Source organism: Mustela erminea, chromosome 21 (assembly GCF_009829155.1).
Source record: "Mustela erminea isolate mMusErm1 chromosome 21, mMusErm1.Pri, whole genome shotgun sequence".
NCBI lineage: Eukaryota > Metazoa > Chordata > Mammalia > Carnivora > Mustelidae > Mustela > Mustela erminea.
This window is the reverse complement of record NC_045634.1, coordinates 24,716,869-24,732,024: the sequence shown is the minus strand read 5'-3', so window position 1 is coordinate 24,732,024 and position 15,156 is coordinate 24,716,869. Positions and strand designations below refer to the sequence as shown.

The 15,156-nt window shown below is 40.8% G+C and overlaps 1 protein-coding gene across 17 annotated transcripts in view; it reads right to left on the bottom strand.

The window, feature by feature from the left end:
- Window positions 1-15,156, bottom strand: part of SORBS2 (sorbin and SH3 domain containing 2) — a 137,913-nt gene that overhangs the window by 23,579 nt on the left and 99,178 nt on the right. For 9 of the 17 annotated variants that reach the window (XM_032329187.1, XM_032329188.1, XM_032329190.1 and 6 more), the window contains 5 exons: window positions 13,945-14,129; window positions 7,012-7,100; window positions 5,807-5,853; window positions 1,365-1,479; window positions 1,152-1,280 (listed from right to left, as the gene is read on the bottom strand). In XM_032329187.1, the coding sequence (XP_032185078.1) occupies window positions 1,152-1,280; window positions 1,365-1,479; window positions 5,807-5,853; window positions 7,012-7,100; window positions 13,945-14,129 (565 nt within the window). Of the gene's footprint in view, window positions 1-1,151; window positions 1,281-1,364; window positions 1,480-5,806; window positions 5,854-7,011; window positions 7,101-10,029; window positions 11,611-13,944; window positions 14,130-15,156 lie in introns of all 17 variants that reach the window. The other 8 variants (XM_032329180.1, XM_032329181.1, XM_032329182.1 and 5 more) reach the window with 1 other exon arrangement.

The window sequence follows — 15,156 nt, the reverse complement described above, 5'->3', positions numbered from 1 at the left end:
CGCGTCTAGCAGGTGGTACGGAAGTCTGGGCTGCTGATGGGGCCTCGAGAAGGACAGAGTCAAAGTTTCAGCGCTGTAGGGAGACCTCCTTCAGGGGACACTCAAGGTGCAAGTCTTCCTAGAGCCTGTCCCACACTGGCACTGGGTGGGACACACTGAAGAAAAGCAAATCTTTCTACTCATAAAATCTGTACTGATTTTTCCCACTGAGGCTAGGTTGCTGCTGGAGCTATAAATCGCACCAGTAGCAGCTTCTCTTTTACTAGGAAATAGAAGCTGGTTGGGTTTGTGAGAAACTGTTGCAGGCTGGAGTTGGGGGGCAAGAATCGACTGCACCAGGGCAGAGAGGGGAGAACGGAAGGAGGCTCTGCCGGATAAGAACGGTGGGGCTTCCCTTCCTTGCTCCTGGCTAAGGACTGCCCTGGTGGACAATGAGGTTCTAGAACCACCGTGCAGGTGACTCTCTAGCCTGTCCTCGGTGCAGACCTGTGCTTGCTGCCAGCACATGAACATGACGTTCATTTGCTCTTTTGTCACTGCGTAAAGTTGCTTCAAGTCAAGGGGCTCTTTCTGACATGCTTCACAAGAGCTCCTAGAACTGGGTAAGTTGCTAGTGGAATTTGGGTCGGTCCTGAGGCCCAGAGGGTGCTGATCAAGGCAGGAGCACTGCGCAAATGACTCCTCTGAAAGGTTCCGGCGCGAAAAGTACCTGCATTATGTGAGGACCGTTCCTTGATGCCAAGATAAAATTAAATGTTGGAACAGTATTTTTGAAAAAAAATTTGAATAATAAAGCAGCAGGGCAACAATATTTCGAGGTGCATGAAAGTGTTCTTTTTTTTTTTTTTTTTTTGATGTTTCCACAGAGAGAGGTCCGGGAGATTCAGCCCCAGGCGCCCCTCGGAGAGGAGTCGGAGCCTGCCTGCCCTGCTAAGCCCGGGAGGGAAGGTCCTGCGAGAAGCTTTGTGTCCTGCAGGGGACCTCACCTGGAAGGACACAGGAGCCTGGGTAACGGCGCCTGGGGGTGGTCTTATAGAGTCCTTTGTAGCACGTGGAGGAAGCACAAAAAAGTCTAAGAAAAAGGTAACCTATTTTAGTTTTGAAAATAAGAGCCTTTCAAAAGGCGCTGTTGGAGAAAACAGCCGGGGTACCTTTCTCAGCGATAGCTCCACATTTGTGTCAGCGCTGAAATTATATTTGGCCAAAGCTTCTCCGATTTCTCCAGGCTGCGCTGGCGGAGGGGGTCTTGCGGGCTGTGCTTTTTCGGGAGGTATGAGTTTCTGCAAAGGACAACAGGGACTTAGTCTTGATCTGTGGTGAGTCTGGAAGCTAGGACCACGGAAGAGGGAAAGGAAAGGACCTACCTCGACGTAGGAGATTGGGAAGATGCCCACTCTGCCGTGGTGCTCTCCCTCATACCAATTTTGATCTATTTTCCTGAGGATGTAGACAGTATCTCCTTTCTTAAATGACAGCTCCCTGGAAGAGACAGGTTTCAGTGGGTTTCCCCCCGAAGTAGGGCAATGACTGGTGAGATCAACACTCTCACTCGATCGGCATTTGGCTGAGAAATATACTGTCCCTATATATTTATATATTTAAAATATATATTAATATATTATACATTAAATTAAATTAATAATAATAAATAATAATACAAATAAATAATAAACCAATAAATTAAATTATATAGTAAATTAAATTAAAATAAATTAAATTTAAATATAATTTAAAATATATTTAAATTAAAAAATATATATTTAATATATATTAAATAATCTGCCGAGCCCAGTTACATAAGGATTTTCCTTGCAAGCTCTTAGAATTCACTGATCACATTACAATGTCAGAAGTGATTTCAGAAGAGAACAAGTATAAACATCACACTGGATATAAATCACGGGCAGATGCCTATAAGATTTAAAGGCAGGGACAGGCGACTGCTGTGTTATCAGGAGTTTATCGTGGAGGAGCAGTGGCATTTGGTATAATGGTACATGAGGTCTGCACTGATTTCATTTGTCCTGAAGCCGGTCAGCTAGTTAGAGGGGTAACTGATGTCTCTCTCTTCCTGTCTCCTTTTGATGTGCTAACGCTTACAATAAGGAAAATCAATATTTAGCTGTAGCACAGAAGGACCATCACCAGAAAATTGTTATTTATGGGTCCTTGAAGCTGGTTGTCAGGCATTGAAGTGGAATGTTTTGATGAGGAATGTATTTTGCGTAAAGAGAAAGATCTTTGTTCTTTCGTGGAGCACGGAGAGAAACATGTTTGGAGTGTAAAGACATAAACAGATTGCTTGTTGCCTACTTTGTACCTTTTTTAAAAAGATTTATTTATTTACTGGAGAAAGAGAGTGCACATGGGTTGCGGGGAGAGAGGCAGAGAAGCAGACTTCCTCGTTGAGCCAGAGCCTGGATGTGGGGCTCAGTCCCAGCACCCTGAGATAATCAATAGACTGAGCCACGCAGGCACCCCTAGATCTTTTTCTTTTAAAGATTTTATTTATTTGATATCTATAGAGAGAGCACAAGCAGGGGGAGTGGCCGGCAGAAAGAGAGGGAGAAACAGGCTTCCCGCTGAGCAAGAAGCCTGATGCAGGGTTCGATCCCAGGACCCCGGGACCATGACCTGAGCTGAAGGCAGATGCTTAACTGACTGAGCCACACATGGTGCCCCTTGTTTTTAAAAAAGAAAAATATTTTCAAGATGGTAACTATGGTTTTCCAGCTGGGCTCTTTCAAAGAAGAAGCTTATTTACCTGCTTTTTCCTAAGTCGGTAAATGTGGATAATGTAATTTTAAGTTCTAAAGACATTCATTATTTTGGAGAATTCACGCCCGTCTGCTCACCCTCACTGCGTCTGTTTTTCACGGCTTCGTTACCCAGGGAATTCTGTCTGTTTGTTGTTTTGTCTCCATAATTATGTTTGTGGGAGGACACTTATTTCCCATCTTTTCCCAAGAGCCTCACTTTCCTAGACACTGGCCTTCCCACTCTTGGGTCTTCTGCATTGTTTCATTCAGAACGTGGAGTTGGGTCGTTTATTGATGCCGAATAGATAAAGAAGAGACAGGTAGATGTCAGATGTAGAATATTTCTTATTTAGTAAAAGAATTAATTGGAAAAAAGATGTTGCATATTAAAAGAATGATTGAGCAATTAGAAGTGCTAAAATATTCACACTGAAAGTGCAGGGGCATTTGGGTGGCTCAGTGGGTTAAGCCTCTACCTTCAGCTTGGGTCATGATCTCAGGGTCCTGGGATCAAACCCTGCATCAGGCTCTCTGCTCAGCGGGGAGCCTGCTTCCCTCCCTCTCTCTCTGCCTGCCTCTCCGCCTACTTGTGATCTCTGTCTGTCAAATAAATAAATAAAATCTTTAAAAAAAAAAAGTGCATTAAATTTTCAGTAACCCTAAAGACAAAGGAGACTCACAGAGCCTCACTGTAGTATTTCCCTGTTTTATGAAGTGCCTGATGTAGGAAACAAAAAGCAAAATATTTAATGTTTACAGTCCAACAGCTTTCTTAGCAGCAGGTGTGTTTTGTTTCTGGAAAGGAGACTAGGAGGCTTAGCTAAATGTCAATTAGAGAAAACTAACTTTTTCTTTTCAATGTGAAAAGAAATCAAATCTATTTTTAAAGGTTTGGGTTTAAAATTTCGAAGGCTTCTAGATAAAGGACAGAAATCTCACTTAACAGTTTTCAAAACTGTGTCTCTCTCATCTCAGACCTAGATTTTCTGAGCCCCATTATGGTAAAGGTTGCTCCCTCCCTCCCCTAAACCTTTTGAATTGAGGCCATTGACAACCTTTGGAAATGACATTTTATCTCTTTTTCCTATTTTACAATTGAGAGATTACATTGGGTGAGTTACTGAGCTGCGTTTTTGTAAATTAAACATTTTGCATTAGGGAAAGGAAAAATAGCTTTTAAAACCTATTTATTTAAAACAGATACATCTACCGGTCTCTTGTTTATAAGATGCCAGGCACGAAAAGCACTCACATCTAGCTATTAATTAAGAGTATTTCCAGGACATTCAGTGCTTCTGGGGGTGCGAGCCTTTTAAAACTGCACAAGTTGTCCATAAGCTCGATTTTTGTGTCAAATAGGGCGACTACACTGAGGACTGACTGCTTTTTACATTTCCCGAGAAGGAACCAGAGGAATACGGTTAAGCAGCCATCAGACCAGCTTACTTATGGTATGTGGGAAGCGATTTTTGTTTCTGTTTTTGTTTTTTTTACAAAAAATATGGGTTGGCTTCCATGGGTGGTTATTGGATCTACTTCTCTGAAGTCTTACGCAATTCGATTTTGTAGGTGTCGAAAGATTTTCGTGGAAGGTGGGGGGTGGCGCAGACAACCATTCAGAAAGGCTGTGCCATTTGCCAGCTTGAACCTCTGCTAACTCAGAGCTTCTGCAATGAGGACAGGGCCTTGGAGGATGGCGGAAGGCTTGGCACTTGGAGCAAACAAAATCCAGCAACACAATTAACACCCCAAACACTTCCCTCAGCACTGTACATCATCTTTCTCCCAAAGCCTGTTTTTTATTAAGCTTTCTTAAAAAGCTGAGGGCCCTGGGTGGATACCTTTCCTGTGTTATGTGCCCCGTCATTCCTCGGGGTTTCATACATTCTGATTTCTTGTCACAAGGAAGAAATGAAATTTACATGTTCTAAGTCATTATTTTGTAAAAGTGGCATGTATCATACAAATCGTCACACTGTATCCAAAGAGCACGGTCATAGCTACTAGAGTGTAGTACAAACAAAGCAGATGTTACTTATGTCATCAAAAAAAAAAAAAAAAAAAAGGTAGGTAAGCTTTTCTTCAGGATTTTTTAAAACACTAGTTTGAAGCCATCTTAATTTCTAGACAGCATTTTCCTATTTAGTTCACTCACCATCTCAGCAGTATTACCCACATCTGAGTGATTTTATTTTTTGTATGTTAGATGGCAGAGACAGTTTCTAGAACTATTAATTGATTAATATAATATTATACATTTTTATGAATAAAATATTTTATTATTATAAATATTCTGTCTGAACAACACAAGATAATTTAATGCCAATCTTCAACTGTTTCAATATCTTGAATTCTAATGGAGATCAGAGTTTCTGAAATCAGGTCTGTACACATGGGCCACGACAGATCTGGAAGTTTCCCTCCTGTTTAAGCCTCTTTATGTGCTTAGACGAACACATGCCCATCTGATTAACAAGTTCCTAAGTACAAAAGGCAAAAAGAAAAAAAAAAAAATACTGCCCCACAGGAGTATGAAAATACCAACATCAAAAGATCAGAGGTGAAAATTTTGCTCAGAATCTCAGTGTTAAAGTGTTAGGACATGGAGGTTTGACTATGGAATCTTTGTTCACTGTTCTGCTCTTCTACCCTGCAAACTGTCCTGGATATGGTTGGATAAATAAATGTTATCAAATTCTCTCAGGTAGTGTTTACTCACCAACATTTCACTTTTATTTCATTCTTGACACAAAAATTCTAGAAACAAAGATTCTTAATATCACTTTTGTTTTCCTATCCCTTTGAACTCATGGTGCTCTAACATGTTTAGTGTCATTTAAAACTCAATGTTTGTCAATTAAACTTCAGATGAAAATAAAATCAACCCCATCCCAGTTAATTGTGAAGGAAACACTAATTACAGCCGACTACTCAGTTGGGACTTAGACCTTATTTGTGATACATCTCATTGCAATATTTGCCTCTTAAATATTACTGAAGTATTTAAGCCACCCTAAGTTGTATAATGCAACACTTATCTTACTTACTTAGATGTCTGAGCTTTAAAATCATAAACAGCTTTTGCAGGCAATTTCTGAAAGGGAAAGTAAATAATTAGCACTCATTTACAATTTGGATTTTTTTTTTCAAGAAAATAATTTCATGTGAATCAAAGGGAAATGAAATCACAAAGAATGATGAAACATATGTAAATCCTTTATGCAATTTATCAATCAACCAATTAGTCCTTCATTTAGGTATTTAAGTGATAACAGAACATAGTAGATGACTTTTTCATCATAACCACTGAATATCATATTTCATCTTAGAAACTAAGTAAGATGAAAGCTGGAATAGGGCTCTGCCGAGGGTTCTGTCCCAGGGATGAATCTGGCTTTTCCTGGGATAATGCCGAGGGCTAGTTGCTCTAGGTGCTATGTATCGACATAACTCCTTCAGAATCATAATCAAAAGACAGGGAAGAGTCATGAAGGAGACCATCAATCCCTTTTACTAAACAATTATCAACATAGTAGCAAAGAAATCTTAGCCCAGTTATCACTGGGAAGCTAGTTAGTGGCCCAAAGCACAGGCTAGGTCATCTTGAGCACACGGTAAACCAGCCTTTTGGTCATGATAAGACGTGATACACACTCTCCTTCAATCACCCTGTTCCCCACAGCTAGCCACTCCAGGTCTTCCTTCTCCACTTCCCAGTAATCCCCCCTCCCCACTCTCTTTCCTCATGATTCTGTGAACTTCAGGCAACCTGGAACATTCTTGACTTCTCTGGGGTCCCACAGGCTCTAGACTATAGGAGACACAGCCCAGTGATTCTCCTGGATTGACTGCCAGTCTGAGACCTGCTTTCAGCTGCCATCAAACAGCTCCAAGGTAGCACGCACCAGAGCTCTGGCCCTGAACCAGGGCCACGGACAAAGAGCTAGGCTGTTCCTAGGAGCCTTGATTTTTCAGAGATGTTCTCAAATAAAAGCAGGCCAGCAAAAATCATTATGTCCAATTGGTATGGCTTTGCAGCACAGATGACCTAGGGCTCTCCCCCTAGGGGAGAGTGGGGACATTTGTACAGGGAAATCTCCTTCCTCTGTGGGTCAACCCAGCTCAAGACTCTTGCAGAGCTCCGTTGTTCATGCTTGGGTGTAATTCAAGACTCAGAGAAGCCTCGCGGCTGACAAGTGCTTTGCCAAATACACTGCAGAAAAAAAGACTCAAGTAGCACTAAACACACCACCTCTTTTTCTGGAGTTCCTCTTCTTTCCCGAGGTGCGCTTCTCCCCAGGTCAGTCATGGTGGATGCATAACTTCTAGGGGACTCGTGGTCTGTGGAAGAGGACAGGGCCGGAGTGAGTATCCACTTAATTAAAAGCTGACCCTTTTTGCCATTTTCCTGGTGGCAACTATTTTCTCCTTCAGATTCTGAGACACACCACAATGGAAGACATGGGTATAAAACTTATAGGTCATTACAAAGTTGCGAAAAAAGACACAAAACCAGCACATTTCAAAAGGGACAAATATCCGAGGTGGCAGAAGTGTTCTAAGCACACATATAATTGTTACATTGTTGATGTATTCATGCTGCAGCGCTCGTTGTAGACAATTCATAGTCCTGGGGATTTCCCATCTCCAAGACTTAATACTTTCTTTTCCTTTTGCTCTATGGGACCGATAGAAGATGGACCATTTGAAAATAGCAACAGTTTACAAAAACTAAAACATTTTGTGGAACAATTTAAGAATGCAGTAATGAAAAAGAAAAATAAAAAAAGAAAGTACGGTGATGGCAGAACTTGGATGTGTCCCTCCCCCAGCCCTTCTTGCCAGCCCCCCTCATTAAATCTAAGGTGTTAATTCTAAGATGTTATTTAAAGGGTTAAAAGCTTTGTATCTTTTGCCTCCCCTTTTGCGAAAGTACCTTATCAGAAAGTATTTTTTATTCCAAGAAACAAAGGGATAAAAATTCTCTAAACACCTAGTATCGTATTGGTTGCCAAACTGCTTATGAAATACTGAATTGTTTCTGTTCACCTTAAAACAAAGTATAAATAGTTATATGACAAAATTGTGATTACAAGTATCTCTTAATGGTCTCATACTTTACACATTGATACGTGGAAATGTAACTAGAGGCTAAAAGTACCCCAGTAATCTCTGTTAAAGAATTCTACCAATATACCTGGGTCGAAATTAGTAAATTCTTTCTCTTAGCCTTTAATAAATTTAGTTGTATTGGTTAACAAGAAGCATTAAAAGTAAAATAAATACAGCCATAAAGGAATTTAAAATGCCAATTCATAAAAGGAAAGCATTGTTTAAAGATTTTGACAGCTTTGACTGTAAGGAAGAATTGTCTGCTTAAAAGCAGGTGGGTTATCAGTTATGTGACAACATAAGGATAAAGGTCTACTCTCTATTAGTTGTGAATTCCAAAGTTTTTAGGCTTAATAAGGTAGCATGGCCACAAATATTTCAAGTAAAACTTAATCGGTTATTTTCAAGAGTGAGAGAGGATTATGTGCCATTTATTTTCCGTTTTAAATCATATACTTTTACGATCATAGGGCTCTCATACCGATCATTAAATTGTAAATTACTTTTGCTAATTCTTGGAATATAAACTCTTTTCAGCTGGGCTAAACAAATTTGGAAAGTAAATATTTAATTTCATTAAATGCTTCTCGAAGCTCCCTCAAATCATGTTTCAATAATGTACTCTACCTGTGCATAAAATTTAGAAGGGAAGATTATTATTCATCTACCTAACCAAATAACTGGAATTGTCCAATATTGGGAAAAGGTAGTTAATTAATTAAAAACTTAAACTATGACATCTCAATTTCAATAGGTGAAAATTTCAAACTGTAGGCATAGATTTAAAAAATTCTAGTTTATTATTTTTGAAGCATGTTGTATAGTATAAATGAAAGCAAAGATAAACACTAATAAAATAAGCAAATGTGTGCAATGGCAGTTAACATACTACATTAATATGAAATTTGATTTTTTTTAACTATAGAGATTATATTCTAGACTATAAAATCTGAATTACTAGGAGTTTGAATCTCTTTTCTCCTACCTCTCCCTAAATGACTTTGGTCAAATCTCAACTTCCCTGGGTCTGAACTATAAAACAAAGCTTATAATGATACCTATCACCTAGGTTCAGGCCGGTGTTAATTAGATAATGTTTGTAAAGCACTTTGCCGTGTTCCGTGCATAGAAGACTATTGATAATCTAAATTTCAGCATGGAATATTCTTTCCAGCTTCTTAAAATTTACATAGTAAACAGATGTACTTTAAGAATTAACCAAAAGAATTGTATAAAAATTGTATGAAAAATGCCAAAACACCCCCCAAAATCTCAAAAAAGTCCTCTGCATTTGAACTGTTATTTGTCCTTGTGTTGCCACTTCAAGGTGATAATCCATCTATGACAATGGACTTGGGGGTGACTTTTTACCTACATGGTCTAATTCAAATGTCGCTATAAGATTCTTTTAGCGGAAATAGAAAACAAATAAATTAAGATATGGAAAGGCAGAGAAAATGAAATACACTGAGTGATGGAGACGAGATTTCGTATATATAGCTTAAAGATGCATTCACAAAAATTATCCCATTATGTCCTTTAAATGAAGAAAGTCATTAAACAAATCCTATTCTTTTCTCATTGACCATCGATTACTACATGACATACTTCAATTTTGCTTCCAGAGTGTTTTGATGTAGTACCTTTACATTGCATGTAATCAAATTATTTACTGAGTGAATATAACTTTATAAAGTTAATATAAAAATCAAGGAAAAAGCTCTTTGTTGTTACTGGGTTTGATTCACTTCACCATAAAAAAAAGAGTTGTCAGTCTCTTAAGGATACTGATACTCAATCATGGTCTCTGTCTTGGAACCCTCTTAAATTGGTAAAATAAGTTTAATTTGGTGTTTTGATGCAAGTGGTTGCAGCCCTAACATTAAGCTACGAGATAGTTTTCCCTTTTGATTTTGAATGAGTAAATTTTTGTGAATTAGCGATCACTTTAAGCCACACACGGAGCCCGGAGAGCACATGGGCAAATGAGACGATCTAGTAAGACCCGTTTACACAACAAGCATTTGCTTCAAAAAACACATAACGATGCCAGGTGGTCTTGTGGCTTAGGAATGATGAGATGTAGGAATGGAAGGTGTGAGAGAGCTGGATGGTGGATGTCTGAACCACAAGGAAAAAGAAAGAAAAGCTCATCCACCTTGGAGACTCCGTGCACTGTCATAGTCTTGGTGACGGTAGCTGGCGGTGGTGGTGTCCGCGTCTTGGAAAGAGGCACTGTGAGGCATTCTCCCACAATCGTTCTGGTACAATGGACGATGCATAGCACCGTCCTGAGGCAGTGGGTGGAAAGGCTGGTGCATGGGGCTCCTTCTCAGAGCTCTAAGCGACGAGTTCCTCTCGGGGATATCTGGCAGAAGCTCACTGATGAGACGGTGCAGGATGCTGTTGTCTGGCAGACTTCCCCTTCTCTTTTCGGCTTTAATCTGGTCACAGATGTCTTTAAGGGCAGAGTCCAGAGCCTCAAATACAGAAGCTTTACATTTTGCCTTTTCAGTCTGTTTTTTGGGCGTCGAATTTTTTTTCCTCCGGAAAGGCACGGGACTGACCAGAAATGCAAGCTTAGAGAGCCCAGGGTCCATTTCTTGTCTTCTGGGCTCTTCGGTGTTCTCGTGTTTGGCTCTTTCGTGTTTCAGCATCGTGGTGAACCGGGTGTAGGAGGCCGGGCATCTGCCTTTGCAGGAGCTGATCAGGTGTCGGTGGTGGTGGTGGTGGTGATGGTGGTGATGGTGGCTGGACCCGTAGAAGCTTTCAGAGGACGTGAAAGAAAAGTGATCGAAGTCGCTCTCGCTGCAGAAGGACGATCCTTCGACGTGAATGTAATCGCTGTGGTCAGACACGACGCCATCCTGGTCGCTATCAGAGAACTCTACGTGCGCTCTGGGCTGCTCGTCACTGGTGACCTCGATATGAATCGGTACCAGGGCTTGGGGCTCGTAGCTCCGCTGCATATGCGAAGCGTGTCTGCTCTGACCTTCTTCCTCCAGCAAAGACTCAATGGAAAATCGCCTCTTGGGACATAAACCATTTTGTTGAGCTTCTAGGCTGATGGGAGATAACATTTCGTCTCCTAAATTGGGCATGGACTTGGACTTTTGAATCAGCTTTTCGAATTCAGAAATGCGGGTGGGGACCATGTCCCTGGGCACCTCCTCGGTGGAGGACTGGCTCCATCCGTGCAGCAAGCCCTTGTGCTGCTGCTCCTTCTCGTACTGCATTATCCTCGACTTGACGGAGCAGATCACCTCGGACGCCATCAAATCCTTGCGGTTAATGCGATGCATTTTCCTGTACATTTTGAGGAACCCCGGGGCGTTGTGGGCTGATCTGTGGCGGAGCCTTGACCTGCCGTTACTCCGACCCTCCTGGATGTAGGGGGAGGCCCACGCTATAGGGCAGCTGTCCTTGGAGTCCTCTTCACATAACAGAGAACCCATACTCTCTGACTTGGTTTTGGGGTCGGGGAAGCTATCGCAGTCGTCATTTAGAAGATCGTCACAGCTGCGGGATTTGATTTTGGGGGACACCGTCTCCTCAGTGCTGCTCCAGACCTCTGCGTTCTGTCGGGCCATCTGCCAGCCGTTCTTGAAAGTAATGGCCCTCTGTGAGTCACGAGGGACATCCAAATGCTGTCTGTAAGCGTTACAGTAATCTAACTCATTGGAGGGGTTGCCGTTGAGCCCTGAGTAACTGTAAAGGGACGGACATATATCATCCCCACCTTTTAATCCAGGGCAGCGTGGTGGAAGAGAGACATTTGGAGAAGTTAAAAGGTTCACAAAGAGGAGAGAGTGTCACTTAGCAACAGACAGCAGCAAAGAGAAAGAAGTTAGCATGGTTTGATCTAGACACCGACTGTTAAACATGTAGCTTCAACTCTAGAGAAAAAAGCCAGATTCTAAAGCAAGGTAATACTTTCTCAATGAAGGTAGCTTTGCAGATATGAGAGCCAACAAAACCCTGTATAAAAGGTAATGTAGCAAATATACCTATTTTTATGGTGTTCACACATCTTCCGGCAAACACGGCAAACCTCGAAAGCTAATCTATAGCATGCTCTGTTCGTCATTTCAAGTTTAAACAATTAAGACCAAAAGTGCTAGGTATTTACTCAATTTAATAGGGTCAGGTTTGAGTCTCATTTGATTCATAATGACAGAGAATAAGAGTGATTTATAAATTTGCTTTTAAATACCAGTCCCATAACTGTACCAAATAATTTTTCATGGGCATTAGATGCAAAAAGGGTGATGCATATTTTCTAAATTTGCAAAACCAAGATGTTGTGCACTGTTGCTGCTAATATGTTTCCAAGGAAAAAAACACAAGTGGAACCTCTTTAAATAAATGAGTTTACCTCTTTAATTGCTCCACTTTTAACCTCTTATGAGGCAGGTTCTTATAAGGTAGGGGGATATAATAGAAAACTTCCTTCAGAGGTAAATACATCTTGCTTTTTTTCAGGGAGGTTTTTTTTTTTTTTTTAATAATTTGCAACTTGGTAATAGAGAGCTAAAACTGACCTCAATTTAGAAGATGTTTGGAAAGACTCTTTTGCTGTGCCGAGTTCACTAATAAACAAATGACCAAAGTACATCTAATGGGAAATTTCCTTCTTAGAAGGGAACCTCATGAAGGAAAATATCTGTATTGATTCCTGCCTTACAATCTTACCCACATTTTTCAAAAGCAGATTAGCACATTGAGTAGATATGTAATATCTGGGAAAGGAAGTTGACTTAACACTCCCTGGGATAAAAACAATTACCTAAATTAATCAGAATCCTTTTAACTTTTGGGTGCTATCCAAGTATAATGAATCAGTGGTATTTCATGAATTATTTATTTTCTGTAGGCATTCATTTGCATAAATGAGTAGAATCTGATCCAAGCATCTTAGTGAATTTGATGAAGGGTATCATGAGAGAGGCTCACTCCTTCTGAACGTTCCGGATAACATGCATGGTTTTACTGGGAAGATGGCTAGTGCCTCCCACCCACCCAGAGTCCAGTCGTCCAGACCTGCCTGTCTTCTGCCCATAGACCAGCTACCGCTTAGCTTTAATCACCACATGGCAACACTTGAAGCGCTTACGTTTGATAAGTGTAGCTGAGTCTGTGCTGTATTATTTAAACCTCTGTTAGAGCTCAAGTTCGTCACACACTTCAAATTCCTTCGGTATTTTGTTTCAAGCCTAGGAGACTGGGGGAGATTATGGGACCCCAAATATGGTATGGCCTCAGATACTCGCAGACGCCAGGTCAAGCCTCAGTCTACATCTTGGGAATGTTCTGGTTAGCCAAGCAATAATGCACTGAACGGTCTTTCAGAGACCTGGAGGAGAGACTCGCCCTCTCTCAACACGGCTCATCTAATTTCCAGACAGGAGAGAGGCCATATGGAAAAATGACTTGGTGTTATCTCAAATTTTCTAAGTATGGCTTGAAACCAGTTAGATCTTACTGGTGGAATGTTCTGAACCAAACACAATGTTCCATGCGGAACACAGATATTCTACTATCTATATAAATGTTCACCAAACTATAAGACAGATTACTAAAGAAATAACTTTAATTGGTCAGACACATTTTTATCTAGAACTAAATAAAAAAACAACAACAACGCCCAAATCAAAGTGTTTTAGGCAACAACGTTCTTGGTTGCTACTTCTAATTCCTATTCTGAAACGCGATTAACTTTGCTGGCTGTAGTAACACTAGCACACTTTTGGCAATATGCAAATATTTATGCATGTAATCTTTTAATAGCCTGACAGTAAGTTAGATCCTTCGAATTTGTTCAAGAAAAGCTCACAAATGGATTATTTGGAGGAAGAAAGCGTCTTTAGGCTAGACGGAGCCATCAAACAGCCCACCACCTTGACCTAGTCTGTGTGAAAAAGATAAATTACTGTTTTGAAACCAAACTGTATTCAAGATGCTGTATTTAAGTGTTAACTCTCTCTGAATGGTTATCTTGGACCAGCCCTCACACGGTACCCTCGATTAAAGTTAAGCTAGTAAACTGCTTACTTGTCAATCTGTGGTCGCTCACCTTTTGCTCTTGAGGGGGAAGGAGGAGAAGAACTGATGAAAGACTTTGTCACGGGGCCGCCTGGTCCCGGGAGGTCCGCTCGCCCTGGGCTGGTCCTGCTCGCACTTGGATCCAAGCCCCTGGGTGGCCCCACCGCAGGTTCGCTCTTCCTCCTTTTCCTGAAGTCACTGGCCGTGCTCGCAGAACTAAAAGAAGGAATCGGCTTGGTTTAGGCTGGTGTCGGAGGAGGTTCCCCTGTGACTCAGAAGGACTGATGGGAAGCGTTAGCGACACAACGTCTCTTCCCTCACTTCCCCCCAAAAGAAGTTTTAAGAAAGCATTCCTTGCGACTAAACACTATTTCTTTATAATCCTCTCTTTAAAAAAATTCATAGACTGTATTTTTTTTTTTTTTTAGAGAAGTGTTAGGTTTACAGAAAAATCGATTGGAAACTACAGAGAGTTCTCCTAAGCGCCCTTTCCTCGCGCACGCACTTTCTCCCATCTTGACATTGTCTGTTCCTGTGTGTGATGTGTTTGTGACAGCTGATGAACCATCCTGACTCATTATTACTAAATGTCATTAAAGTCCGTAGTTTATGTTAAGGCTGTTTCCCACCGAAGTTCCTGATTTTAAGATTTCTCTTTATGGTTGAAAACTGTTCCTTCATATGGACGCACAAATTTCTATCTCAACTCACCTACCGGACGTGTCAAGTTTTGGCAGTTATGAGTAAAGCTGTTATAAACATCCACGTGCTGGTTTTTTTGGGGTGTGTGTGGCTATGTGTTTATAATCACGTTTTATTTTTATTTTATTTTTAATTCTTTGAAAGTACTGACCTTAAGTATGTTTAATTTTTTTTGCATTTTTTTTATTATTAATACATAAGGTATGATTTGTTTCAGGAGTACAGGTCTGTGATTCATCAGTCTTATACAATATGAAACAGAGTCCATCATCCAGTCACCCTATCCCCCCCGAGCCCTCCACTCGGCAACCCTCAGTTTGTTTCCTGAGATGAAGAGTCTCTTATGGTTTGTCTGCCTCTGTGGTTTCCTCTTGTTTCGTTTTTTCCTCTCTTCCCCTATGATCCTCTGCCTTTTTTCTTGGAATATAAATCATGTTTTGAAATTTAAAAAACTCCGTTTAGTTGCAATATGTTGTGACTGACAATTCAGTGTTGTGATTTGTGCCATGTATCTTTTCTCTCTAAAGAAGGAGTTCCCATA